Source organism: Cinclus cinclus, chromosome 33 (genome assembly GCF_963662255.1).
Source record: "Cinclus cinclus chromosome 33, bCinCin1.1, whole genome shotgun sequence".
Classification (NCBI taxonomy): domain Eukaryota; kingdom Metazoa; phylum Chordata; class Aves; order Passeriformes; family Cinclidae; genus Cinclus; species Cinclus cinclus.
Window position 1 is genome coordinate 1,930,795 of NC_085078.1, and position 25,135 is coordinate 1,955,929.

General features: G+C 57.3%; 2 protein-coding genes across 2 annotated transcripts; one reads left to right on the plus strand and one right to left on the minus strand.

Moving 5' to 3' along the window:
• Window positions 1-2,624: 2,624 nt before the first annotated feature.
• Window positions 2,625-8,916, plus strand: LOC134055589 (serine/threonine-protein kinase pim-1-like). The gene is made up of 9 exons (XM_062511994.1): window positions 2,625-2,692; window positions 4,729-4,980; window positions 5,143-5,485; window positions 5,604-5,654; window positions 5,828-6,194; window positions 6,838-7,017; window positions 7,278-7,375; window positions 8,393-8,526; window positions 8,862-8,916. Exons 1-9 carry the CDS (start codon window positions 2,625-2,627, stop codon window positions 8,914-8,916), a joined length of 1,548 nt encoding a protein of 515 aa, XP_062367978.1.
• A 9,503-nt stretch (window positions 8,917-18,419) lies between these two features.
• LOC134055590 (serine/threonine-protein kinase pim-1-like) lies at window positions 18,420-24,717 on the minus strand. The gene is made up of 9 exons (XM_062511996.1): window positions 24,650-24,717; window positions 22,310-22,621; window positions 21,853-22,195; window positions 21,686-21,736; window positions 21,146-21,512; window positions 20,323-20,502; window positions 19,965-20,062; window positions 18,810-18,943; window positions 18,420-18,474 (listed from the first exon to the last, which is right to left on the minus strand). Exons 1-9 carry the CDS (start codon window positions 24,715-24,717, stop codon window positions 18,420-18,422), a joined length of 1,608 nt encoding a protein of 535 aa, XP_062367980.1.
• Window positions 24,718-25,135: the final 418 nt, after the last annotated feature.

A 25,135-nucleotide genomic window follows, 5' to 3' on the forward strand; every position in this document is an offset into this window, starting at 1 on the left:
AAAACACTCCAGGCAGCCATCAGTTCCCCAACGTGAGCACTGCCTTCTCCCTCAGTAATGATTCATTCATCAGAAGTGTGGAGGGCTACTGCTCTGTGTTTCCACACCTTTCCCTCTGGTTTGGCAGAAGCATCAGTGAACCAAGAATTTGCTGATTGTTCAGAGGAGAAAGGAGGGGCTACTTTAATTGCCGAGGCAGCTTTGTCTTGGCTGCTCCCCAAGCTCTCAGTTTCTTGTATAGCCCAATGTTTTATAGCAACTTCTGTTATTGAGAAGATGTTACAATAATGTTCAATCTGGGCATACCACTTCCTAGCTGAGGATCTATGGGCCACCGCGTCAGGCAGGGGAGCCCCAGTAGTGACCACTACGATCACTTTGAAAGGACCTCTTAATGTAATTGGTCGTTGCCCTACAATTTTCTCCACTTCTATGAGAGCTAAGCTAACCGCAAACAGTCATTTAACCCAGATAGCGTATCTTTATTCAGCATCTTGAAAGCCACGGAACTACAAACAAATAACAGGCCTTGTAGGACCATCAGGGCCTTGTTGCCATATGTGAACTGACAACCCCGAGATGGGGAATCCCCACTCTACCTGGAAAGGGTCTGTGGGGTGAACAGGGCCCAGGGCTTGATGAGCTGTTGCTTCAAAAATCAGCACTTGCAGTGCTTCCTCCTGAGAAAGAGTCCAATCCCATTTCACCCCTTCCCTCAGCAAGTCATAAAGAGGCCTGGCAATTATTGAAAAGTCTGGAATGTGTTTTCTCCAGAACACTAATAATGTCCACATTTTATGGCTCTTGGCAGGACAACGCGAAGGTGAACCTGGTGTCTGCTGAGAAGGGGTTGTATAGGGAGAAAAGGGAATGGGGCCCAGAGTCGGTGGAACCATTTTTGGCACATTGCTCTGCTTCTTTCAGTGAGTCCAGATGTTCTAAAGTTTTAGTGTGTTCCTCTCTTAGAGCACTTTCTAACAACTGTTTCTCATTTTGCAACAAAGAGCACTCATGTTTTCAACAAAGATACTTGTTCCTTTCTTCATTTAGTTGTTCTGGCAAAATTTGAACTCATTTTTGTAGAGAATTTATAATTGTAGTCTCCTCATTTGTTTGCTTGAAGTGATTTTCTAGAGCTGCCCTAAGACAGGCTCCCAAAACAGAACAGAGTACAGTTTTATTTTTGTACAGTTTGAATTTTGACTCCCTTTGCAGAGAACATATTCCATCAATCACATTTTCTAAATTATACCAATTATTTGGTGCCCACTCTTCTCCTCCCTGAGAGGGTCTGGCACTATATGTAGCTAATAGAGCAAAAAATGCAGCTTTATTTGTTGCACTGCAATTTTCACTCATTTTATGAAGGGGCAAGTAAAAACCACTGCAGGGAGGTATATCACTTAAGTTACACACACGCGCACACACACACACACACACAACTTTTCTCTGTGTTCCCTTTCACTTCCCTGTGTGGGTGAAGAGACCGAAGCTGCTTGGGAGGCACTAGCTTCAGTACAAATCTCTGGTTGTCTCTTTGGTACACCAAGCAGTCAAAAAAACCACAATAAAAACCAACAAAAGAGTCCTGTCTTCCACACCAAGAGATCCTAGAGTGAAATTCTACAGACAGAGCCCTCAAACAAGTGTGGGGGTGCTCTCCACCTAGGCCTGTGCAGTTTGCAGGAAATCTGAACTTGCCCCCCTTGCTTTCTGGACAAGCTCACTCCTTTTGAGGTGACCAGCTAGGTGCGGCTGGAGCAAGATGTCCTTCCCCTATTACAGACTACACACAACCTTGCAGCCCTTCTGTCTGTCATAATCCAGTCCGTGATGCCAATTTAATGTCACGATCCGCCAATCCAGGCGGGGATCGTGATGCTTTGTTTTGATCTTGAGGTGCAAGACACGGAGCAGGGGGACAGCAGTATGCTTCAATATAGCACTTTATTTGATGCTAACAATTCAGTTGTGCGACAGAGAGGAGAGTTTAAGGAAACAAAAGGGGAAAAGAGGGGAAGGGAAATAGCTACCAAGGGATGGGACGGAGTCCTCGTGGTCTTCGGCCAATAGACGTGTCTTCCTTACGTGGGGAGATCTCAAGAGGCTTCTCCAAAGAGTCACCGTTTTACAGTCTTTTCTCAAAGTGAGCGATGTCTGGCCAAGAGGTGGGGAGATTTATGGACCGTTGTGTGCTCAGAGAAGCAGGTGCCAATCTGGCTGGGCTAGTGTGGCCTCGAAGAGCAGTGCACCATGACGGCACAGCACAGCACAGCTGCAAACAGTTATTTGGTAAACCTCTACCTTGGCCAGGCCAGAACTGTTCAAAGGCAACCAGGCCAGAAAACTCCTGTCTGGAGCGAGTGGGGTTCACCGGGGTCTTCTTGTGATGGTCGTGAGGCAAATGAGGGAAACTTCGGACCGTCTCTTCCAGATGACAGGAGATGAATTCCCAGAAGTGGCTGTAACGGCCATCTATGGGGTTGGGAGCACTTTGGAGTCTGGGGATGCTTTTGGGGTGTGCCAATTGGGTGCTGCGGGGGCACTTAGAGATCCTGGGAGGTCTGGGGGACACATACGTGACATGTGGTGGGTGGACACTGGGGTTCTGTGAAGCCCAGGGCATGACGGGCGTTGTTGTCCCAGCTCCAACGGGGCTCAACTGGGCCGTGGGGCATGACGGGAGCCACAGGCAAAAACAGAAAAGATGGCGCCGACACCAGGCACCGCCCCCAAAGTGCCAAGACCCAGCACTGATTGGTTGTGTGCAGTGATGGGCGGGAGTCTTGGCAAATGGGAGGCACCAGAGGCAGGAGCCCACTCCATCCCCAGTACAGCCCCGTACAAACCCAGTGCCCCTCCAGGTCATCCCAGTACACCCCAGTCCCACCCAATACACCTGGCTTAGTTCCCAGTCCATTCCAGTTCCTCCCCGTATTATCCACAGTAGGCGTCAGTGTCCCCCAGCCATCCCCACAGTGCGCCCTGTGTCCCTAGTTTGTCCCAGTACTTCCAAGTATCAATCCCAGTATGTCCCAGTAGTTTTCAGTGCAACCCCACAGTCCATCCCAGTCCACCCAGATTCCCCCTCAGCATTCCCCATGTTCCCACGTTGACCCACTCCTCCCCAGTATCACTCCCAGTATGTCCCAGCGTTTCCCACAGTGCTCCCAGTGTTCCCCAGTATGTCCCAGTTCTCCCAAATGTTTCCAAGGAAACCTGAACTTCTCACGGTTGCCGTGGCACACAAACCCAGCCGTGGGATCAGTGCAGTGTCCATGGCCCTGTACAGCCCCTGGCAGTGGCCCAGTGCAGGATGCGATGATGATCCACCCGCAGAGCTGGCCCAGGGCAGCTCTGCAGTGCTTTTGGTGGCACCTTGGGCAGGCACACTCCTGAGGACTATGTCTGTTTGCAGTGGAGAAAATTAGGAGTTTTAGATTGTTTAAAAAAATTAAAAAGGGAAAACATTTCTTTCCTGAGCGCAGCCAGTTCTCCAAGCAAAGCAGGTTCCAGATGAGGGAGGACAGACGGGATGGGGCTGGGCAAAGTGGAGCAAGGTTGTCCACACTGGGTCAGACCTCAAGGCACAGCTTCTCTGAGCAGGCCAGACCTGCCGAGGAGAGACCCTGGATCAATATCAACCACACAATGCTCTAATCACCTCTGCTCTAAAATCAGCAGTAATAAAATCCACCCTTTAAAACTCCAATGGATATTTCTCCATAACTGCAGCAGAAAACCTTCCTCATGGACTGCACCAGACCAGAGGGAAATCAAGGCAGAGCCGTGGTTTGTCAGGACTTGCTTGATCTCCGTGAGCCCCGTGGTGCATTTGGTGCTGACTCCTTGAACCTCAGGGCCTAGGAGGAGATTGCACAAACCCTTCGAGGAGTCCAATTCAGAAGAACCTTTCAGCTGCTGCCCATGCCTGTGCCTTGGGCTGGCCCAGACTCCTTCTGGGGGATGTGTTGCACCTCAGCCCTGCTCTGGGAGAGAAATTCCTTCTCCTTGTTTCCAGTCTGGGCCTCCACAGCTGCCCTTGGTATTAATTGTTTCTTTCTCTGGATATTCTCTGTCAAAAGAGCCATCATCTCTGAAACTGCCCATCAATCCCTCCCAGGGCTCTCCTCTGCTGTCCTCAGTCTCCAGCCCACTGAGCACAGAACTCCTTTCTCCACTCCTTTGACCACTATCAAATGGTCATGTGCTTGAGGCCATGGGCACCTGGACAAGAAGGACAGTTCTTTTCCATAGAAAGGAACGTAGGGAGCCCCAGTGTTTCAAAGGCAGGGAAGAGTCGGCCCTCAGGAAGCCAAGGTAACCTACATAGTCCTGGCAGCTTTTGTCTGGGAGCTATCCTTGTATATATCCAGAATTTCAGAGGCAGTATCCCAATCTTGGCCGCCAATGCCTGTGCTTGAAAGATGTTTTATTCTCCATGGAAAGAAAAGGCTCAGGGGCTGCCCCCGGGGTGCGCGGGGCTTGGCACAGGGCTGAGAAGGCAACGGAAAAACGGAAAAACGGCCATGGGGACAAACGGCCCCAGGGCTTCAGTTGCAGTTGCAGCAGCAGCAGCAGCGGCAGCAGCGGCAGCAGCGGCAGCAGCAGCAGCAGCAGCAGCAGCGAATCAAGCGACTTTGTCGACCCTCTGGATCTCCTCTCCCTCTCCCGCAGTCCCACAGCCTCTCTCAGTCTCCGTTTCCCGGTGTCTCCCTCCTCTCCCAGTCTCCCTCTCCCCGTTCCGAGCCGGCTCATGCCCCCAGCCCGCCCTCGGCCCCGGGCGGGGCTTCCCCCTCCCCGTCCCCGTCCCCGTCCCCGTCCCCGGCCGTCCTGCCGCGGTCTCTCCTCCGCCCGGCTCTGGCTGTACTGGCAGTGGCGCTGCTGGGCGGGGATCAGTGCCTGGTGCGGCATCGCCTCCCTTTGGCTCCGCCTGCCCCGGCCCCGGCCCCGGCCCCGGCCCCGGCCCCGGCCCCGGCCCCGGCCCCGGCCCCGGCCCCGGCCCCGGCCCCGGCCCCGGCCCCGGCCCCGGCCGCAACGTGGGCTCCGACCTCGGCCTCAACGCGGGGTCCGGCCCCGACCCCGGGCCCGGCCGCAGCCCCAGCCCCAACGTGGATCCTGGTCCCGGTCCCGGTCCCGGCGCCGGCTGCTCCCGGAGCCCGCAGAGCGCACACAGGGCGCGGCCGCTCCCGCCGCCTCCGTTGGGGCTTCCCCGGCCCGAGCTCCGCCGCTCGGCAGCGCGGCCGCTGGCCCCGAGCCGCCGCTGTCGCGTTCCAAAGAGCGAACGCCAGGGGCTGCCCGGCCCGGGACGGCTGAGGGGCGCTCGGGGCCCGTGTCTGGCCCCGGGCCGAGCGCTGACAGCCGCGTCTCGCCGGCAGGGAAGGTGGAGCACGGCATTAAGGAGCGCTACCAGCTCGGTTCGCTGCTGGGGCGCGGCGGCTTCGGCAGCGTCTGGGCGGCGACGCGGCTCTCGGACGGCGCCCCGGTGAGTGGAGGGGCCGGCGGCGGGCGGAGGAGGAGGGGAAGAGCAGGAGGAGGAGGAGGAGGATGTGGCTCGGCAGGGCGGGCGGCGAGCTAAGCCCTCTGCTCCCCTTGGCTTGCAGGTGGCCATCAAAAGGGTGCCACGGAACCGCGTCCGACACTGGGGTGAGCTGGTGAGTGAGCGGGGGTCAGCGGGAGAAGCCGGGGCGTGCGGGGTGGGCATGAGCCGAGGCCCAGCAGGGTGGACAGCGCGTGTGGGGCCAGCAGAGCATCCCGGGCTGGGTGAGGGCTTCCCGAGCCCTGGCACGGCATCAGCCCCGCTGACGGCATCGTGGTCCTCCTGCAGCCCGACAGCACCAGAGCACCAATGGAGATCGTGCTCCTGGACAAGGTGTCCACTGGCTTCCCTGGTGTTGTCCAGCTGCTGGAGTGGCTTGAGCTCCCCAGCGAGATCCTGATGGTGCTGGAGCGCCCGGAGCGGTGTCAGGACCTCCGTCATTTCATTCGGGCACGGGGGTTCCTGTCCGAGGAGGTGGCGCGGCAGCTGTTCCGCCAGGTGCTGGAGGCCGTGCAGCACTGCACCAGCTGCGGAGTCCTGCACAGGGACGTCAAACCAGAGAACATCCTCGTTGACCTGGCCAGCGGGCAGGCAAAACTGATTGATTTTGGCTGTGGCACCTACCTGCAGGACACAGCCTACACTCACTTTGCAGGTGAGCCCACACAGCGCCGTCTTCCCGCTCCCAGCATCTCCTGGCCCAACAGCTCAGGGCCCAGCCTGGCTGTGGGAGTGTGGACTCTCCTTTTTGCTGCCAGTCATGGCACTGAGTCTTCAGCTGAGTTGCTTTCCACTGGGGGCGGCTGGGGGGACAGCTTCCAGCCCTGCTGGCAGCCTTTGCCAGCCGCTGTGCCCAGGACTGGGGCTGGGGCAGCCAGCCTGACAAAAACACCCATGGGTGGGGGTAGTAGGGGAGCAGGGGAGGGGCAGAACCTGCGCACCCGCTGTTTTGGTGTGCAGGTGAGAAAGGGCTTGCACTACTGTGCTCACCTTGTTTGCCTTGGCCTCATAATTGTTTTTTGGGGCAATGCAGGCAGGGAGGATGGAGACATGGATTTCCCCACCACTGAGTGGGTTTTTCCTTGTCATGCTCAGGCCTTGCTAGGGCTTCTGCTGCCCTCTTGCAGCACCAGTGGCTCCTTTTCCAAGCCCAAGTTTGTACACACGTCCCAGGTGCTGGCCAGAGGCAAGGGGTCACACCATGTGCCATTGGTGCAGCCCTAGCATGGCCAAGGATTCTGGGGCCAGGCTCTGGGAGCAGCAGCATTCCCCTGATGAACTCCATCTCTGTCCCATAGGAACACGGTCCTACAGCCCCCCGGAATGGACCCGCTTTGGCTGGTACTATGGCAAGCCAGCTACCATCTGGTCCCTGGGCATCCTGCTGCACCAGATGGTCTGTGGGAAGCACCCTTTCAGGAGGGGCCGGAACATCAGCTGGAACCATCAGCTCTCACTGCCACAACGGCTCTCTCAAGGTGAATCCTCATCTCTGGGCACGGGGGGAATGGGAGGCAGTGCTGGGAGACAGCAGTGGGCTCGTGAGCATCCCGCTCTGGCAGCTGCTGAGCACGTGGCACAGGTCCTGCTCTCCTGCTCTCCTCCAAAACAAAGAACTGATGGGAGGCTTTAGGCCCAGCTCTGAGCACACGCAGCATGGCTTGGGCATGGGAATAATGGGGCAAAGCAGACTGCAGCCTCCTCCAAGTGACCGGTGGTTTCTGCTTTCTCTCTCCAGACTGCCAAGATCTGATCAAAAGGTGTTTATCCATGCTCGACATAGAAAGGCCCTCATTAGAAGACCTGCTTTGTGACCCTTGGATGCAGCAAATTCACCTGACGTAGAAGAAGGGAGAGAGCCACAGGCGCACTTTGATGCAGGGCTCTGGTAAGTTCCAGCTCCACACAGGCCTTGGCAATCAGAAGCAAAGAAGCCCAGACTGTTTTGTCCTGCCTGTGCCACTGCACCCAGGTCATCAGATGGGAACACCCAGCCCTTGGGCTGGAGCTGAGCTGCTCTCTGCCCAGCACTGGTGGCCACCATCTGAGCTGGTTTGGCTTGTCCTGGTTCACTGACAGCTGGGGCCCTGGGCAGAACACTGAGAGCCTGGTCTCCCCCCCAGGGAAGGAGAAGGAGGCCCTGGAGAAGCTGTAGCAGGTGGGGCTGCTGCTGCTGGGGACAGCGAGGATGACATCAAGGATGACAACCTCTTCCTCCACCTGGCCACTGGCAAGCTGAAGATGACAGACTTGGATTCTGGCACCTTCTTCAAAGCCAGGCTCCACACAGCAAATTTACAGATGAGTCCAGACCCAGGGGGATGCTCCCAGATTTGGGCATTGCACAGCCTGCCCAGGAAACAAAGGTTCCCCCTTTGCTGGGGAGGATAAAATTGATTCTTCTGTCGTCTGCCAAGCTGCCTTTTGGCAGGACTGGGGGATGGGCTGGGGTGGGTACGAAATGGGAGTTGGCTCCTGGCCCTGCCAACAGCCCCCAGCACCCACCGTGCCCCAGCTGGGGCTGGGGCAGCCAGCTTGACACAAACAAAGCCCCGTGGTGGGAGCAGAGGTGGGGCTCCAGAATTGTGCTTGGCTGCTTTGCTTTGCAGGCAAGGAAGGGCTTGGGCTGCTCCACTGCCCTTGCTTGCTTTGGGATCACCATAACTTTTGCGGCAGCGCAGGGGGAAAGGGAGAAAGCACGGGCTTCTCTCAGCCATGGGTGGCTTTTTCCCTGGCATGTAGGGTTGGGCCTTCCTCAAGCCCTTGATAGAGATAAGATTTTTTACCATTTCTCTTTTCCCCCCCTTTGCACTGTAACCTATTTTCATTATTTTGTTGTTTGTTTCTCTAAAGGAAGTGTTCCAGGTGGGGTCCAGTGTGGATCAGGAGGTGCTTGGGACCAGCTGCGGTGTGGACGGGCCGTGCGCTTGGAGAAGGCTGAGGACATCGTTTGGGACCAGCTTTTCTGCCCGCAGCGATGGCATGAGGTGAGTCCCCGTCTTCTTTGCATGGTGGGATAAGAGCTTTTGGGAAATGGCAGCAAACACCGGAGCATCCTGCTGTGGCAGCTGCTGAGGAGGAGGATGTGCCATGGCTGGCTGCAGGCTGGGCACATGTCCTGCCCTCCTGCTCTGCTGCCCAATGAGGGGCAGCAATGATGGGCAGCTTTGGGCACTGCTCTGGGCATGGCCAGCGTGGCCTGGGCACCGTGGGAGCTGGGACAAGGGTGAGCCTTCAGGAGCCTTCAGCTGACAGGCAATTTCTGGTTTCTCTCCTTGCAGCCGGGCCCTGTGGATGCTGAGGCTGCTCTGGGCTCTGCCAGGGCTCTGCTGCAGCTCAGCACCGGGCCCGAATCAGCCAAAGGAGAAATGGTGTGACCTGCAGCAGAGACTTGCTTGAGCATTTTGGCAACGCAGCTCAAGTTTGCAGAGTGTACACCTCCAAGGGAAAACAAAGTAAACTTGTTCAATACCTTCTGAAATGAAATCAATCTGGAACGACCCCAAATGACATTTTCAGCTTGCACAAGCTGTAGCTCAGCCCTCCTCTGAACAGTTCTCTCCCCCACCTGCCTTTTACTTCACAACTGCTCCCTCCTTTCCCCCACTGAGTTCCCAGCCCATCACAGTGTCCATCACGTTGTTGCCTTCCTTGATGCCCCTCACCACGAGGAACACTGATCCCCAGGCTTAGGATCTCATGCTGTCACTGGCTGAAGAGCAGCAATGTCTCAGAGGTCCAGTGAGATTTTAGTGTCATTCAGAGCTGCTCTCCAGCCCTCAGTTCTCCTCACTGCTGAGTTCCCACTCCCTTTTCCTCGTCCTTCCAGCAGGATGAACTCTGTGAATCCCCCTGAGCTTCCCCACTCTTCCCAGCCCACCCATCCACCTCAGTTAGGCTGAAGCTGAAGCTTCTTTGTCTCCTCTGGCACAGCAGTGCAGTTCCCTGTGCAGGGAGCCCCAGCCCCAGAGCACAGCACACAGCAGTGCTGGGCTGGACCAGCTCCCCTCCACCCCTGCCTTGGCTGTCTGTGGCAACTGAATGCTCCCTGTTTGGAGCTGTCATTGCAGGACGGCCCCAGGGCAGAGCCCAGCCGGGCTCCCACTGCATCCCCTGAAGCTTGGGGCAGACACTGGGCCCTGGGCTGAGGTTCGTGGGGAGCACCCAGAGCTGTGGCTTGCAGTCAGTGTTTGCAAGCCTTGTGTTCTCATCTCCTGCAGCCTGTGGGGAAAACAACCTGTGCTGCCAGGCCAGCACTGCCCCTCTGGGCAGGGACAAGGCTGAAGGGCTTTCCCATTTCAGAGCAGCCAGCATTGAGCCTTGGCAGGGCCTGGCAGGGCTGGAGCCAGGTTTGTCTCCCGTCCAGGACTCACTGCTCACCCACCCCCACTGTGCTCACTTACCCATGGACAGAAGGGTCTGTCTATGCCAGGGGCTCTGGGATGTCTCTGTACCCATGGACTGAAGGGTCTCTCTGTGCCAGGGTTTCCATGATGTCTTTGTACCCACGGGTGTAGAATGAACACAGAGACTGAAAAGTGTCAGTCACGTTGCTTTCACACTCCTTCTTTTCTGTACAAGACACATCCATGTACTCCACCATGTATGGCTATATTAAAAGGGTTGGAAAGGATAGAGATTTCCCACCGAGCTCTAACTTTGGCATAACTCACCTTGGAAGCCAGTGGCCGGGGGATTTTTTTCACAACTCTGTGAGTAGGTGTCCAGGAGCTGAAGGGAGCAGCATTTAGAAGCAATTTCATGCCGGATTTCTATGCAGGAAGTGGAGTTGACAACCATCTGCATCTCTGCAGCTGTGCTGGGACTCTCTTCCCTCCACCTCTGCTCACAGGCACTGCCCCTGCAGGGACAGAAAAGGGTGAGGAAGACCTGTCTTGGTCACACAGGGCAGAGCAGGACGCTTCATTGTACCTCAATGCACAGTGATCATGCCTCTTTACTGTCTGCTTAACACAAGCACAGTACCTGCTGATGTAGCAATACTGTGACTAAAGGCATCCCTCTATGGAAAATATTATCAAAAGATAAGAAATGAATAGTAGAACACACCAAATAGAGTAACAAAAAAGACACATGGCACAAAGCAGTCTGGGCAGTCTGTAATGAGTTCCATTCTTAAGTTTATACAGACAACAAACAGGCACTTTATTAATAGTTTCTGGAAAGCACAGAGTTGTTATATTTCTCAGGGCATCCTCAAGCTCAGGCTGTAGAGAAGGGGGGTGCAGTTTTGGAGGCACCACCAAGTAGAGAACCGACAGTGCCAGACCCAGGGATGGGCACCAGGGTGGCACAGGTGACCTTTAGGTTTTGCAGGGCCCAGGCACAGGGGCTGTGCCAGAGCCAGGGCTGAGGTCACACTCTGTGGGCTGAGGCAGATCCCCAGCCAGAAATCCCCCCCGACCCAGCAGCTCTCCAGTGTGGCCACCAGGCCAGCTTGCCAAGGGAGGCTTGTGGCCATGCCCTGCAGGGAGCTGCTGCTGCCAAGGTGCCTTTGGTGTCTCGGGCTCTCCCTGGCACAGGTCCCACCCCGGCACTCTGCTCTTGTGCCCGAGCCCTTTCCTGTGTTGGGGTTGGCTCGAGGCTTTTCCTGCAGCAGGATGTGCTCTGGCCATGGCACAGGAAACGCAGTTCCTCCTGGAGTAGGAGGCTCTGCCTGGAATGGGCTCAAACATCTCCTAGAAGCCTCTGTTAGCAAAGCTCCCAGTGGAAAATGAAGAGTGGGACCATGATGCTTTTGGTTTAAAAATGCTGAAACCTGCTTGCCCAGTTTGATCCCAGTGGCTGCCTGGGGACAAACACCCACTCCCCGATAACCCTCAGGATGGGCACATCCTGCTCGGGGTGAGCACTGAGCTGGGCCCAGGGCCAGGGCATTGCAGAGACACTGTGGGGGGACAAGGGCCTTGGGGACCTGTGGGCAAGTCCCAGACAGGGACAGTGCTGGAGTGAGAACCTTGTTGGGGATGGGGTTCCTGGCAAGCCCCATGTAGAGCAGCTGTGCAGAGTGGGAGCCAGGTACTCTGGGATGGCACAGTGGCCACAAGTGTGACAGGCTGAGGGTCAGGACAGGAGATATTCCCCTCTGGAATGTGCTCTGGGGCTGGAGACTGGACCAGCTGGGACCTGCAGCGCTGGAAAATGGGGTGGTACGGATGTGGGATGTGCCACACCTGTGTAATTCTCCAAGCCTCAGCCTCATCTTCAGGTGATCCCAATCCCCCAGCGCTCTGGGGGTCTGGTGGAAGATGGATGGTGTTGGAGTGGGGATTCACCTGTCTCCAGCTCCCTTCCCCCAGGTACCTGGGCCCTTCCAGGGGCGGCTGCCCCATACAGGAAGCTGGAGAGATGCTGGGAAAGGGGGCTGGATCCATATTGCAGGTGGGATGTACTCTGTGCCAGGGCTGGGCTTGTTGCCAGGACTGGGGGCTGTGCCAAGCCAGGCTTTGGCCTTGGGTCTTGTCAGGGAGGGCACAGGGAGGAGTCCTGTGAGGGATAAATGTGCTCCTCACTTGGTGCATCCTCCACCCGTGCTGCCAGTGCTAGAGGAAGATGAAGGTGGCTCAGTGTGTGCTCAGTGTGGCCCTGCTCTTCTCCATCCTGCTGTGCCCCCTGACACAGGCCAAGGTGAGGCCCCGATGTCATGGTGTCCCCACATGCTGTCCTTTGTAGCTTCCCATCTTTGGTTTCTTGCAAAATCACCCTGGGATCTCCTCTTTATCCCACCCAGGGTCTATGAATGGCCTCGCACTGATCATTCCCAGTTCCTTTCCTTTTTTCACTTCAATCCTTTGCTTTTCTCTCTGGCCACTGCAGTGGTGTCTCCTGGCATCATTTGTGAATTCACCTGCCACTCACAAACCCTGTCCCAGTCTCGTCTTCTCCTCATCTGTCCTACTTCTTCTGCCCACTCCAATCCCCTCTGTTTCACTCCCATGTCCCTACACTGGAATTCCTTTCTTCTCCCCTGCATCCCAAACAGGGCCCCTTCCATATCCCCAGCCCAGTCCCTTGGCCTCCCCAGTTCACTCCAGCTCGGTGCCTTTGGGTCCCTGCTGCCTCACCACAACCTCCTTGGAGGCCCTGAATTCCAATCCCTTTGCCTGCCCCCCACGCAACCCCCCTTTGGTCCCTGCACCCTTGTTGTCCCACAGCCCCACATGTTCCAGTCCAGAACCATGGTTTGTCCTCCTTTCCCAGACACTCCTGCAAGGAACTGAAAATGATCTCCAGGAGGTGAGTGGGGGGTGGGATTGGAGGGCATCCCCTCAGGGAGCTGGGGGACAGTTTAGTCCCCCCATCTCTTGCTGGTACCGAGGGCATCCCAGTGACAAGTGAGGTCTCCTGATCTCTCTGCAGATGGATTTAGACAATGTTGTGATCCTGAAGACGCCGCTGGTGAGTACCACGAGTTCTGCCAGTGTCAGACCCTCCCCTTGCATGGCCACCGTACTCTAGGTCATCCCTGTGCTGGAAGCACAGCCCGGTGCACCCCTACTGACACCCCAGACAACACCCCTGCACCTTTTGAGTTTTGCTAGGAAACCCCCTTGACCAGGACTCCCCGTTGCCTTCCCATCCCTGTCACCCCAGCATCCCCTGGATGACCCAGCATGCAGCCCCTGCCCCAGCTGTGCCTCTTGGCCAGGACCCCACTGCTTCTGAGCAGGAGAGCAGCAGCTCCTGCACCCCATTGCTCCCACAGGCCCCTTCCCCCAGGATCCCCTCACTTTCCCCTTTTTTTCTCAGTTCAGCCCAGTGCCTCCAGTGTGTCTCTAATAAGTCGTTTCTGTCCCCAGCTCCCTGTGCTGAAAAGCTGGTGGGTCCCTTGAGGCAGAAGCGCCTGGCTCTTGCTTTCCATGGGTAGGTCAGCAGTGCTTCCAGGGAGAGGGGTGAGGACAGGGTCCATCTCTTGTCATGTTGTGTCCTGTGTCACCCTCTGGTGTCCGTGCTTTAGGATTGCAAGAGTTGGTGACATCCATGTCCAGCCTGCTCCGGAGGCATCAGGAGATGATCATCCCTGAATGACTCCCCTGTTTTCTCTTGAGCCCAGCGACATTTCTCTTGAATAATCAACAAAACCCTTCAGACAAACCTATAGCCGTGTGTGCGCGTGTATGTGTGTGTCTGGATTTATACTGTCCTGGTGTTCCACTGGCCAGGGCATTGCAGAGACCCTCTGTGGGGACGGGGCCCTTGGGGAGTGGTGGTCAGCTCCCAGCCTGGGCCAGTGGTGGTGTTGGAGCCCTGTTGAGGATGGGGTCCCTGGGACTCGGTGTGTGGGGCAGCTGTGCAGAGAGGGACCAGGTGCTCTGAGAGGGCAAAGGGGCTGCAGGTGTGACAGAGTGAGGGGCAGGGTGGGAGATATTCCCCTCTGGACTCTGCTCTGGAGCTGGAGACTGCACCAGTTTGGAGCCTGCAGGGTTGGGAAATGGGATGCTGTGGACGTGGGAAGTGCTACAACTGAGCAATCCCTGAAGCCTCAGCCTTATCTGCAGGTGATCACCATTCCCCATTGCCTGAAGATCCCAGCTATGTGGCTGATCCTATTGCCCATGACCCCATGTTCTCCCCTCCCACATGCCATATTTGGGGCTGGGGTCAGCTCTAGAGTGTCCTGCAGGGAAATCTCCAGGAGGGGAGGAGCACTGGGAGATGCAGGGACCTGGCTCTGGGGCACTGTTGAAGGATGGATTGTGTTGGAGTAGGGATACGCTTGCCATTGGCTCCATTCCCAACCCTTTGGCCCCCAGAGGCACTCAGGCCCTTGCAGGGCCATTGCCCCATGCAGGAAGTTGGAGAGATGCCAGGGGAGGGGCTGGATCTGTGCAGCAGGTGGGATGGAGTCTGTGCCAGTGCTGGGCTCCCAGCCAGTGCTGGGGTCAGTACCAAGCTAGGCTTTAGCCTGGGGGCTGTTGGGGAGGGGGCAGGGAGGAGCCCCGGCAGGGATGAAGGTGCTCCTGCCCTGGTGCAGCCTCAGGGAGCGCTGCCAAGTGCAAGAGGAAGATGAAGGTGACGGTGCTCAGTGTGACCCTGCTCTTCTCTATCCTGTTGTGTCCCTCACTACAGGCCAAGGTGAGGCCTGATATCATGATCTTGCCCTGTAGCCTCCCATCCCATCCTTTTGGCCCTCTCAGACATCTCCTCACCACGTTTTCCTCTTTGTTGTATTGCTCTAATGCCCTCCCACTGATCATTCCCAATTCCATTTCCTCCCTTTTCCCCCTCACTGCTTTGCCTTTCTCCCTGGCCACGCAGGGCTCTCCTGATGCCATTCCTGGACTCCTTGCCTACTCCCAAACCATCTTCCAGTCCTGTTGGTTTTCCCCTCATCCATGCTGTTTTTTCTGTCTCCATCAAGCCACTTCCTTGCAATCCTGTGTCCTTACAGTGGAATTCCTTTGGAATTCCTTTCCTCTCCCCAGCATCCAACAGGGCCCCTTCCCTACCCTCAGCCCAGTCCTTTGGGCTCTTCAGGTCACCCCACTTCAGTGTCTTTGATCATCCTTGGAGGCCCTCAATTCCCATCCCATTGTCTCCCCCTCCACCCTGATCCCTGCACCTGTGTTCCCCACAGTCCCACAAGGCCCAGTCCACATCAAACCTTTGTTACCCTTTCCAGGCACTTCTGCAAGGGATGGAAAATGATCTCTGGGAGGTGAGTGGGGTGTGGGGATTGGAGGGCATCCTCTCTAGGAATTGCGGGGCAGTTTTGGTCCTCTCGTCCCTTGCTGGCACTAGGGACATCCCAGGGACCTGCAAGGTCTCCTGGTGCTTCTGGAGACCGATTAAGAGAATGCTGAGATCTTGAAAACCCTGCTTGTGGGCATCATGAATTCTGCCGGCTTCAGACCCTATCTGCACATGGTCACCATACTCCAGGCAATCCCAGTCTGTCCTAGCACAGCCCAGTGCACCCCTACTGATACCCTAGACAACACCCCTGCCCCATGGAATTTTCCCAGGGAACCCTTTTCTCCAGGGCCCCTGTTGCCTTCTGATCCCTGTCACCCCAGGACCACCCTGGATGACCTAGAATGCAGCCCCTGCCCCAGCTGTGCCTCTTGGCCAGGACCCCAGTGCTTCTGGGCAGGAGCACAGCAGCTCCTGCACCCCATTGCTCCCCGTAGGTCTTCTCACGGACCCTCTTCTTTTCTCCTGCCTCCCACTCCAGCCCAGCAGCCCTCAGTGCATCTCTAATAAGTCCTTTTAGTCCCCAGCCCTGTATGGCTGAAAAGCTGGTGGGTGTTGTGTGACAGAAATGCCTGACTGCCTCTGTGGATGACTAGGTCAGCAGTGCCTGCAGAGACAGGAGTGGGGATAAGGATTTTCACATGTCCAGTGGACAAGGAAGGGTCTGGCTGTCCTCTGCTGCCCCTGTGCGTTCCCTGCACCCAGTGACACAAAAAGACCAATCCTAAAGCCAAGCAAGTCAGGCTGGGGACTGGTAGCTCCACGATGAGGTCCCCCACATTTACATGATTCCTCTCAGCTCTCCCCCAAGATGTTTGGTGTTTTGGAAAGGGAGTGAAGCCCAGCTGTGGGCAATTTCAGTGGGTGAGTGTGTGGCCAGGCTGAGCAAAGGTTGGAGGCTCCTCAGGAGCGTGGTCTGGATGTGGAAGAAGAACATTTTCTTAATCATATTTCTGTTTAAACAGAATTTTTTGTGCTTGGGCACGAGAGCAGAGTGCCGTGGTGGGACCTGTGCCAGGGAGAGCCCGAGACACCAAAGGCACATTGGCAGCAGCAGCTCCCTGCAGGGCATGGCCACAAGCCTCCCTTGGCAAGCTGGCCTGGTGGCCACCACTGCAGAGCTGCTGGGTCAGGGGGGGATTTCTGGCTGGGGCTCTGCCTCAGCCCACAGAGTGTGACCTCAGCCCTGGCTCTGTGCCTGGGCCCTGCAAAACCTAAAGGTCACCTGTGCCACCCTGGTGCCCATCCCTGGGTCTGGCACTGTCGGTTCTCTACTTGGTGGTGCCTCCAAAACTGTCCCCCCCCTTCTCTACAGCCTGAGCTTGAGGATGCCCTGAGGAATATAACAACTCTGTGCTTTCCAGAAACTATTAATAAAGCGCCTGTTTGTTGTCTGTATAAACTTAAGAATGGAACTCATTACAGACTGCCCAGACTGCTTTGTGCCAAGTGTCTTTTTTGTTACTCTATTTGGTGTGTTCTACTTTTCTTAACTTTTGATAATATTTTCCATAGAGGGATGCCTTTAGTCACAGTATTGCTACATCAGCAGGTACTGTGTTTGTGTTAAGCAGACAGTAAAGAGGCATGATCACTGTGCATTGAGGTACAATAAAGCGTCCTGCTCTGCCCTGTGTGACCAAGACAGGTCTTCCTCACCCTTTTCTGTCCCTGCAGGGGCAGTGCCTGTGAGCAGAGGTGGAGGGAAGAGAGTCCCAGCACAGCTGCAGAGATGCAGATGGTTGTCAACTCCATTTCCTGCATAGAAATCCGGCATGAAATTGCTTCTAAATGCTGCTCCCTTCAGCTCCTGGACACCTACTCACAGAGTTGTGAAAAAAATCCCCCGGCCACTGGCTTCCAAGGTGAGTTATGCCAAAGTTAGAGCTCGGTGGGAAATCTCTATCCTTTCCAACCCTTTTAATATAGCCATACATGGTGGAGTACATGGATGTGTCTTGTACAGAAAAGAAGGAGTGTGAAAGCAACGTGACTGACACTTTTCAGTCTCTGTGTTCATTCTACACCCGTGGGTACAAAGACATCATGGAAACCCTGGCACAGAGAGACCCTTCAGTCCATGGGTACAGAGACATCCCAGAGCCCCTGGCATAGACAGACCCTTCTGTCCATGGGTAAGTGAGCACAGTGGGGGTGGGTGAGCAGTGAGTCCTGGACGGGAGACAAACCTGGCTCCAGCCCTGCCAGGCCCTGCCAAGGCTCAATGCTGGCTGCTCTGAAATGGGAAAGCCCTTCAGCCTTGTCCCTGCCCAGAGGGGCAGTGCTGGCCTGGCAGCACAGGTTGTTTTCCCCACAGGCTGCAGGAGATGAGAACACAAGGCTTGCAAACACTGACTGCAAGCCACAGCTCTGGGTGCTCCCCACGAACCTCAGCCCAGGGCCCAGTGTCTGCCCCAAGCTTCAGGGGATGCAGTGGGAGCCCGGCTGGGCTCTGCCCTGGGGCCGTCCTGCAATGACAGCTCCAAACAGGGAGCATTCAGTTGCCACAGACAGCCAAGGCAGGGGTGGAGGGGAGCTGGTCCAGCCCAGCACTGCACTGCTGTGTGCTGTGCTCTGGGGCTGGGGCTCCCTGCACAGGGGACTGCACTGCTGTGCCAGAGGAGACAAAGAAGCTTCAGCTTCAGCCTAACTGAGGTGCATGGGTGGGCTGGGAAGAGTGGGGAAGCTCAGGGGGATTCACAGAGTTCATCCTGCTGGAAGGACGAGGAAAAGGGAGTGGGAACTCAGCAGTGAGGAGAACTGAGGGCTGGAGAGCAGCTCTGAATGACACTAAAATCTCACTGGACCTCTGAGACATTGCTGCTCTTCAGCCAGTGACAGCATGAGATCCTAAGCCTGGGGATCAGTGTTCCTCGTGGTGAGGGGCATCAAGGAAGGCAACAACGTGATGGACACTGTGATGGGCTGGGAACTCAGTGGGGGAAAGGAGGGAGCAGTTGTGAAGTAAAAGGCAGGTGGGGGAGAGAACTGTTCAGAGGAGGGCTGAGCTACAGCTTGTGCAAGCTGAAAATGTCATTTGGGGTCGTTCCAGATGGATTTCATTTCAGAAGGTATTGAACAGGTTTACTTTGTTTTCCCTTGGAGGTGTACACTCTGCAAACTTGAGCTGCGTTGCCAAAATGCTCAAGCACGTCTCTGCTGCAGGTCACACCATTTCTCCTTTGGCTGATTCGGGCCCGGTGCTGAGCTGCAGCAGAGCCCTGGCAGAGCCCAGAGCAGCCTCAGCATCCACAGGGCCCGGCTGCAAGGAGAGAAACCAGAAATTGCCCGTCAGCTGAAGGCTCCTGAAGGCTCACCCTTGTCCCAGCTCCCACGGTGCCCAGGCCACGCTGGCCATGCCCAGAGCAGTGCCCAAAGCTGCCCATCATTGCTGCCCCTCATTGGGCAGCAGAGCAGGAGGGCAGGACATGTGCCCAGCCTGCAGCCAGCCATGGCACATCCTCCTCCTCAGCAGCTGCCACAGCAGGATGCTCCGGTGTTTGCTGCCATTTCCCAAAAGCTCTTATCCCACCATGCAAAGAAGACGGGGACTCACCTCATGCCATCGCTGCTGGCAGAAAAGCTGGTCCCAAACGATGTCCTCAGCCTTCTCCAAGCGCACGGCCCGTCCACACCGCAGCTGGTCCCAAGCACCTCCTGATCCACACTGGACCCCACCTGGAACACTTCCTTTAGAGAAACAAACAACAAATTAATGAAAATAGCTTACAGTGCAAAGGGGGGGAAAAGAGAAATGGTAAAAAATCTTATCTCTATCAAGGGCTTGAGGAAGGCCCAACCCTACATGCCAGGGAAAAAGCCACCCATGGCTGAGAGAAGCCCATGCTTTCTCCCTTTCCCCCTGCGCTGCCGCAAAAGTTATTTATGGTGATCCCAAAGCAAGCAAGGGCAGTGGAGCAGCCCAAGCCCTTCCTTGCCTGCAAAGCAAAGCAGCCAAGCACAATTCTGGAGCCCCACCTCTGCTCCCACCACGGGGCTTTGTTTGTGTCAAGCTGGCTGCCCCAGCCCCAGCTGGGGCACGGTGGGTGCTGGGGGCTGTTGGCAGGGCCAGGAGCCAACTCCCATTTCGTACCCACCCCAGCCCATCCCCCAGTCCTGCCAAAAGGCAGCTTGGCAGACGACAGAAGAATCAATTTTATCCTCCCCAGCAAAGGGGGAACCTTTGTTTCCTGGGCAGGCTGTGCAATGCCCAAATCTGGGAGCATCCCCCTGGGTCTGGACTCATCTGTAAATTTGCTGTGTGGAGCCTGGCTTTGAAGAAGGTGCCAGAATCCAAGTCTGTCATCTTCAGCTTGCCAGTGGCCAGGTGGAGGAAGAGGTTGTCATCCTTGATGTCATCCTCGCTGTCCCCAGCAGCAGCAGCCCCACCTGCTACAGCTTCTCCAGGGCCTCCTTCTCCTTCCCTGGGGGGGAGACCAGGCTCTCAGTGTTCTGCCCAGGGCCCCAGCTGTCAGTGAACCAGGACAAGCCAAACCAGCTCAGATGGTGGCCACCAGTGCTGGGCAGAGAGCAGCTCAGCTCCAGCCCAAGGGCTGGGTGTTCCCATCTGATGACCTGGGTGCAGTGGCACAGGCAGGACAAAACAGTCTGGGCTTCTTTGCTTCTGATTGCCAAGGCCTGTGTGGAGCTGGAACTTACCAGAGCCCTGCATCAAAGTGCGCCTGTGGCTCTCTCCCTTCTTCTACGTCAGGTGAATTTGCTGCATCCAAGGGTCACAAAGCAGGTCTTCTAATGAGGGCCTTTCTATGTCGAGCATGGATAAACACCTTTTGATCAGATCTTGGCAGTCTGGAGAGAGAAAGCAGAAACCACCGGTCACTTGGAGGAGGCTGCAGTCTGCTTTGCCCCATTATTCCCATGCCCAAGCCATGCTGCGTGTGCTCAGAGCTGGGCCTAAAGCCTCCCATCAGTTCTTTGTTTTGGAGGAGAGCAGGAGAGCAGGACCTGTGCCACGTGCTCAGCAGCTGCCAGAGCGGGATGCTCACGAGCCCACTGCTGTCTCCCAGCACTGCCTCCCATTCCCCCCGTGCCCAGAGATGAGGATTCACCTTGAGAGAGCCGTTGTGGCAGTGAGAGCTGATGGTTCCAGCTGATGTTCCGGCCCCTCCTGAAAGGGTGCTTCCCACAGACCATCTGGTGCAGCAGGATGCCCAGGGACCAGATGGTAGCTGGCTTGCCATAGTACCAGCCAAAGCGGGTCCATTCCGGGGGGCTGTAGGACCGTGTTCCTATGGGACAGAGATGGAGTTCATCAGGGGAATGCTGCTGCTCCCAGAGCCTGGCCCCAGAATCCTTGGCCATGCTAGGGCTGCACCAATGGCACATGGTGTGACCCCTTGCCTCTGGCCAGCACCTGGGACGTGTGTACAAACTTGGGCTTGGAAAAGAAGCCACTGGTGCTGCAAGAGGGCAGCAGAAGCCCTAGCAAGGCCTGAGCATGACAAGGAAAAACCCACTCAGTGGTGGGGAAATCCATGTCTCCATCCTCCCTGCCTGCATTGCCCCAAAAAACAATTATGAGGCCAAGGCAAACAAGGTGAGCACAGTAGTGCAAGCCCTTTCTCACCTGCACACCAAAACAGCGGGTGCGCAGGTTCTGCCCCTCCCCTGCTCCCCTACTACCCCCACCCATGGGTGTTTTTGTCAGGCTGGCTGCCCCAGCCCCAGTCCTGGGCACAGTGGCTGGCAAAGGCTGCCAGCAGGGCTGGAAGCTGTCCCCCCAGCCGCCCCCAGTGGAAAGCAACTCAGCTGAAGATTCAGTGCCATGACTGGCAGCAAAAAGGAGAGTCCACGCTCCCACAGCCAGGCTGGGCCCTGAGATGTTGGGCCAGGAGATGCTGGGAGCGGGAAGACGGCGCTGTGTGGGCTCACCTGCAAAGTGAGTGTAGGCTGTGTCCTGCAGGTAGGTGCCACAGCCAAAATCAATCAGTTTTGCCTGCCCGCTGGCCAGGTCAACGAGGATGTTCTCCGGTTTGACATCCCTGTGCAGGACTCCGCAGCTGGTGCAGTGCTGCACGGCCTCCAGCACCTGGCGGAACAGCTGCCGCGCCACCTCCTCGGACAGGAACCCCCGTGCCCGAATGAAATGACGGAGGTCCTGACACCGCTCCGGGCGCTCCAGCACCATCAGGATCTCGCTGGGGAGCTCAAGCCACTCCAGCAGCTGGACAACACCAGGGAAGCCAGTGGACACCTTGTCCAGGAGCACGATCTCCATTGGTGCGCTGGTGCCGTCGGGCTGCAGGAGGACCACGATGCCGTCAGCGGGGCTGATGCCGTGCCAAGGCTCGGGAAGCCCTCACCCAGCCCGGGATGCTCTGCTGGCCCCACACGCGCTGTCCACCCTGCTGGGCCTCGGCTCATGCCCACCCAGCACGCCCCGGCTTCTCCCGCTGACCCCCGCTCACTCACCAGCTCACCCCAGTGTCGGACTCGGTTCCGTGGCACCCTTTTGATGGCCACCTGCAAGCCAAGGGGAGCAGAGGGCTTAGCTCGCCGCCCGCCCTGCCGAGCCCCATCCCTCCCCGACCCCTCCTCAGCCTCCTCCTCCTCCGCCCGCCGCCGGCCCCTCCACTCACCGGGGCGCCGTCCGAGAGCCGCGTCGCCGCCCAGACGCTGCCGAAGCCGCCGCGCCCCAGCAGCGAACCGAGCTGGTAGCGCTCCTTAATGCCGTGCTCCACCTTCCCTGCCGGCGAGACGTGGCTGTCAGCGCTCGGCCCGGGGCCAGACACGGGCCCCGAGCGCCCCTCAGCCGTCCCGGGCCGGGCAGCCCCTGGCGTTCGCTCTTTGGAACGCGACAGCGGCGGCTCGGGGCCAGCGGCCGCGCTGCCGAGCGGCGGAGCTCGGGCCGGGGAAGCCCCAACGGAGGCGGCGGGAGCGGCCGCGCCCTGTGTGCGCTCTGCGGGCTCCGGGAGCAGCCGGCGCCGGGACCGGGACCGGGACCAGGATCCACGTTGGGGCTGAGGCTGCGGCCGGGCCCGGGGTCGGGGCCGGACCCCGCGTTGAGGCCGAGGTCGGAGCCCACGTTGCGGCCGGGGCCGGGGCCGGGGCCGGGGCCGGGGCCGGGGCCGGGGCCGGGGCCGGGGCCGGGGCCGGGGCCGGGGCCGGGGCCGGGGCCGGGGCCGGGGCCGGGGCAGGCGGAGCCAAAGGGAGGCGATGCCGCACCAGGCACTGATCCCCGCCCAGCAGCGCCACTGCCAGTACAGCCAGAGCCGGGCGGAGGAGAGACCGCGGCAGGACGGCCGGGGACGGGGTCGGGGACGGGGACGGGGACGGGGACGGGGAAGCCCCGCTCGGGGCCGAGGGCGGGCTGGGGGCATGAGCCGGCTCGGAACGGGGAGAGGGAGACTGGGAGAGGAGGGAGACACCGGGAAACGGAGACTGAGAGAGGCTGTGGGACTGCGGGAGAGGGAGAGGAGATCCAGAGGGTCGACAAAGTCGCTTGATTCGCTGCTGCTGCTGCTGCTGCCGCTGCCGCTGCTGCTGCTGCTGCTGCAACTGCAACTGAAGCCCTGGGGCCGTTTGTCCCCATGGCCGTTTTTCCGTTTTTCCGTTTTTCCGTTGCCTTCTCAGCCCTGTGCCAAGCCCCGCGCACCCCGGGGGCAGCCCCTGAGCCTTTTCTTTCCATGGAGAATAAAACATCTTTCAAGCACAGTCCTTGACGGCCAAGATTGGGATACTGCCTCTGAAATTCTGGATATATACAAGGATAGCTCCCAGACAAAAGCTGCCAGGACTATGTAGGTTACCTTGGCTTCCTGAGGGCCGACTCTTCCCTGCCTTTGAAACACTGGGGCTCCCTACGTTCCTTTCTATGGAAAAGAACTGTCCTTCTTGTCCAGGTGCCCATGGCCTCAAGCACATGACCATTTGATAGTGGTCAAAGGAGTGGAGAAAGGAGTTCTGTGCTCAGTGGGCTGGAGACTGAGGACAGCAGAGGAGAGCCCTGGGAGGGATTGATGGGCAGTTTCAGAGATGATGGCTCTTTTGACAGAGAATATCCAGAGAAAGAAACAATTAATACCAAGGGCAGCTGTGGAGGCCCAGACTGGAAACAAGGAGAAGGAATTTCTCTCCCAGAGCAGGGCTGAGGTGCAACACATCCCCCAGAAGGAGTCTGGGCCAGCCCAAGGCACAGGCATGGGCAGCAGCTGAAAGGTTCTTCTGAATTGGACTCCTCAAAGGGTTTGTGCAATCTCCTCCTAGGCCCTGAGGTTCAAGGACTCAGCACCAAATGCACCACGGGGCTCACTGGGATCAAGCAAGTCCTGACAAACCACGGCTCTGCCTTGATTTCCCTCTGGTCTGGTGCAGTCCATGAGGAAGGTTTTCTGCTGCAGTTATGGAGAAATATCCATTGGAGTTTTAAAGGGTGGATTTTATTACTGCTGATTTTAGAGCAGAGGTGATTAGAGCATTGTGTGGTTGATATTGATCCAGGGTCTCTCCTCGGCAGGTCTGGCCTGCTCAGAGAAGCTGTGCCTTGAGGTCTGACCCAGTGTGGACAACCTTGCTCCACTTTGCCCAGCCCCATCCCGTCTGTCCTCCCTCATCTGGACCTGCTTTGCTTGGAGAACTGGCTGCGCTCAGGAAAGAAATGTTTTCCCTTTTTAATTTTTTTAAACAATCTAAAACTCCTAATTTTCTCCACTGCAAACAGACATAGTCCTCAGGAGTGTGCCTGCCCAAGGTGCCACCAAAAGCACTGCAGAGCTGCCCTGGGCCAGCTCTGCGGGTGGATCATCATCGCATCCTGCACTGGGCCACTGCCAGGGGCTGTACAGGGCCATGGACACTGCACTGATCCCACGGCTGGGTTTGTGTGCCACGGCAACCGTGAGAAGTTCAGGTTTCCTTGGAAACATTTGGGAGAACTGGGACATACTGGGGAACACTGGGAGCACTGTGGGAAACGCTGGGACATACTGGGAGTGATACTGGGGAGGAGTGGGTCAACGTGGGAACATGGGGAATGCTGAGGGGGAATCTGGGTGGACTGGGATGGACTGTGGGGTTGCACTGAAAACTACTGGGACATACTGGGATTGATACTTGGAAGTACTGGGACAAACTAGGGACACAGGGCGCACTGTGGGGATGGCTGGGGGACACTGACGCCTACTGTGGATAATACGGGGAGGAACTGGAATGGACTGGGAACTAAGCCAGGTGTATTGGGTGGGACTGGGGTGTACTGGGATGACCTGGAGGGGCACTGGGTTTGTACGGGGCTGTACTGGGGATGGAGTGGGCTCCTGCCTCTGGTGCCTCCCATTTGCCAAGACTCCCGCCCATCACTGCACACAACCAATCAGTGCTGGGTCTTGGCACTTTGGGGGCGGTGCCTGGTGCTGGCGCCATCTTTTCTGTTTTTGCCTGTGGCTCCCGTCATGCCCCACGGCCCAGTTGAGCCCCGTTGGAGCTGGGACAACAACGCCCGTCATGCCCTGGGCTTCACAGAACCCCAGTGTCCACCCACCACATGTCACGTATGTGTCCCCCAGACCTCCCAGGATCTCTAAGTGCCCCCGCAGCACCCATTTGGCACACCCCAAAAGCATCCCCAGACTCCAAAATGCTCCCAACCCCATAAATGGCCGTTAAAGCCACTTTTGGGAATTCATCTCCTGTCATCTGGAAGAGACGGTCCGAAGTTTCCCTCATTTGCCTCACGACCATCACAAGAAGACCCCGGTGAACCCCACTCGCTCCAGACAGGAGTTTTCTGGCCTGGTTGCCTTTGAACAGTTCTGGCCTGGCCGAGGTAGAGGTTTACCAAATAACTGTTTGCAGCTGTGCTGTGCTGTGCCGTCATGGTGCACTGCTCTTCGAGGCCACACTAGCCCAGCCAGATTGGCACCT

Coding starts and splice junctions, on each gene's coding strand:
- LOC134055589 (XM_062511994.1), top strand. CDS start 2,625: ATGACGGGCGTTGTTGTCCCAGCTCCAACGGGGCTCAACTGGGCCGTG. Junction 6,195..6,837: donor AGCCTACACTCACTTTGCAG/GTGAGCCCACAC, acceptor TCTGTCCCATAG/GAACACGGTCCTACAGCCCC. Junction 7,376..8,392: donor CTTGGATGCAGCAAATTCAC/CTGACGTAGAAG, acceptor GTTTCTCTAAAG/GAAGTGTTCCAGGTGGGGTC.
- LOC134055590 (XM_062511996.1), bottom strand. CDS start 24,717: ATGACGGGCGTTGTTGTCCCAGCTCCAACGGGGCTCAACTGGGCCGTG. Junction 22,622..24,649: donor GGGCATGACGGGAGCCACAG/GCAAAAACAGAA, acceptor CTCCTCTCCCAG/TCTCCCTCTCCCCGTTCCGA. Junction 18,475..18,809: donor GCCAGCAGCGATGGCATGAG/GTGAGTCCCCGT, acceptor GGGCTCTGCCAG/GGCTCTGCTGCAGCTCAGCA.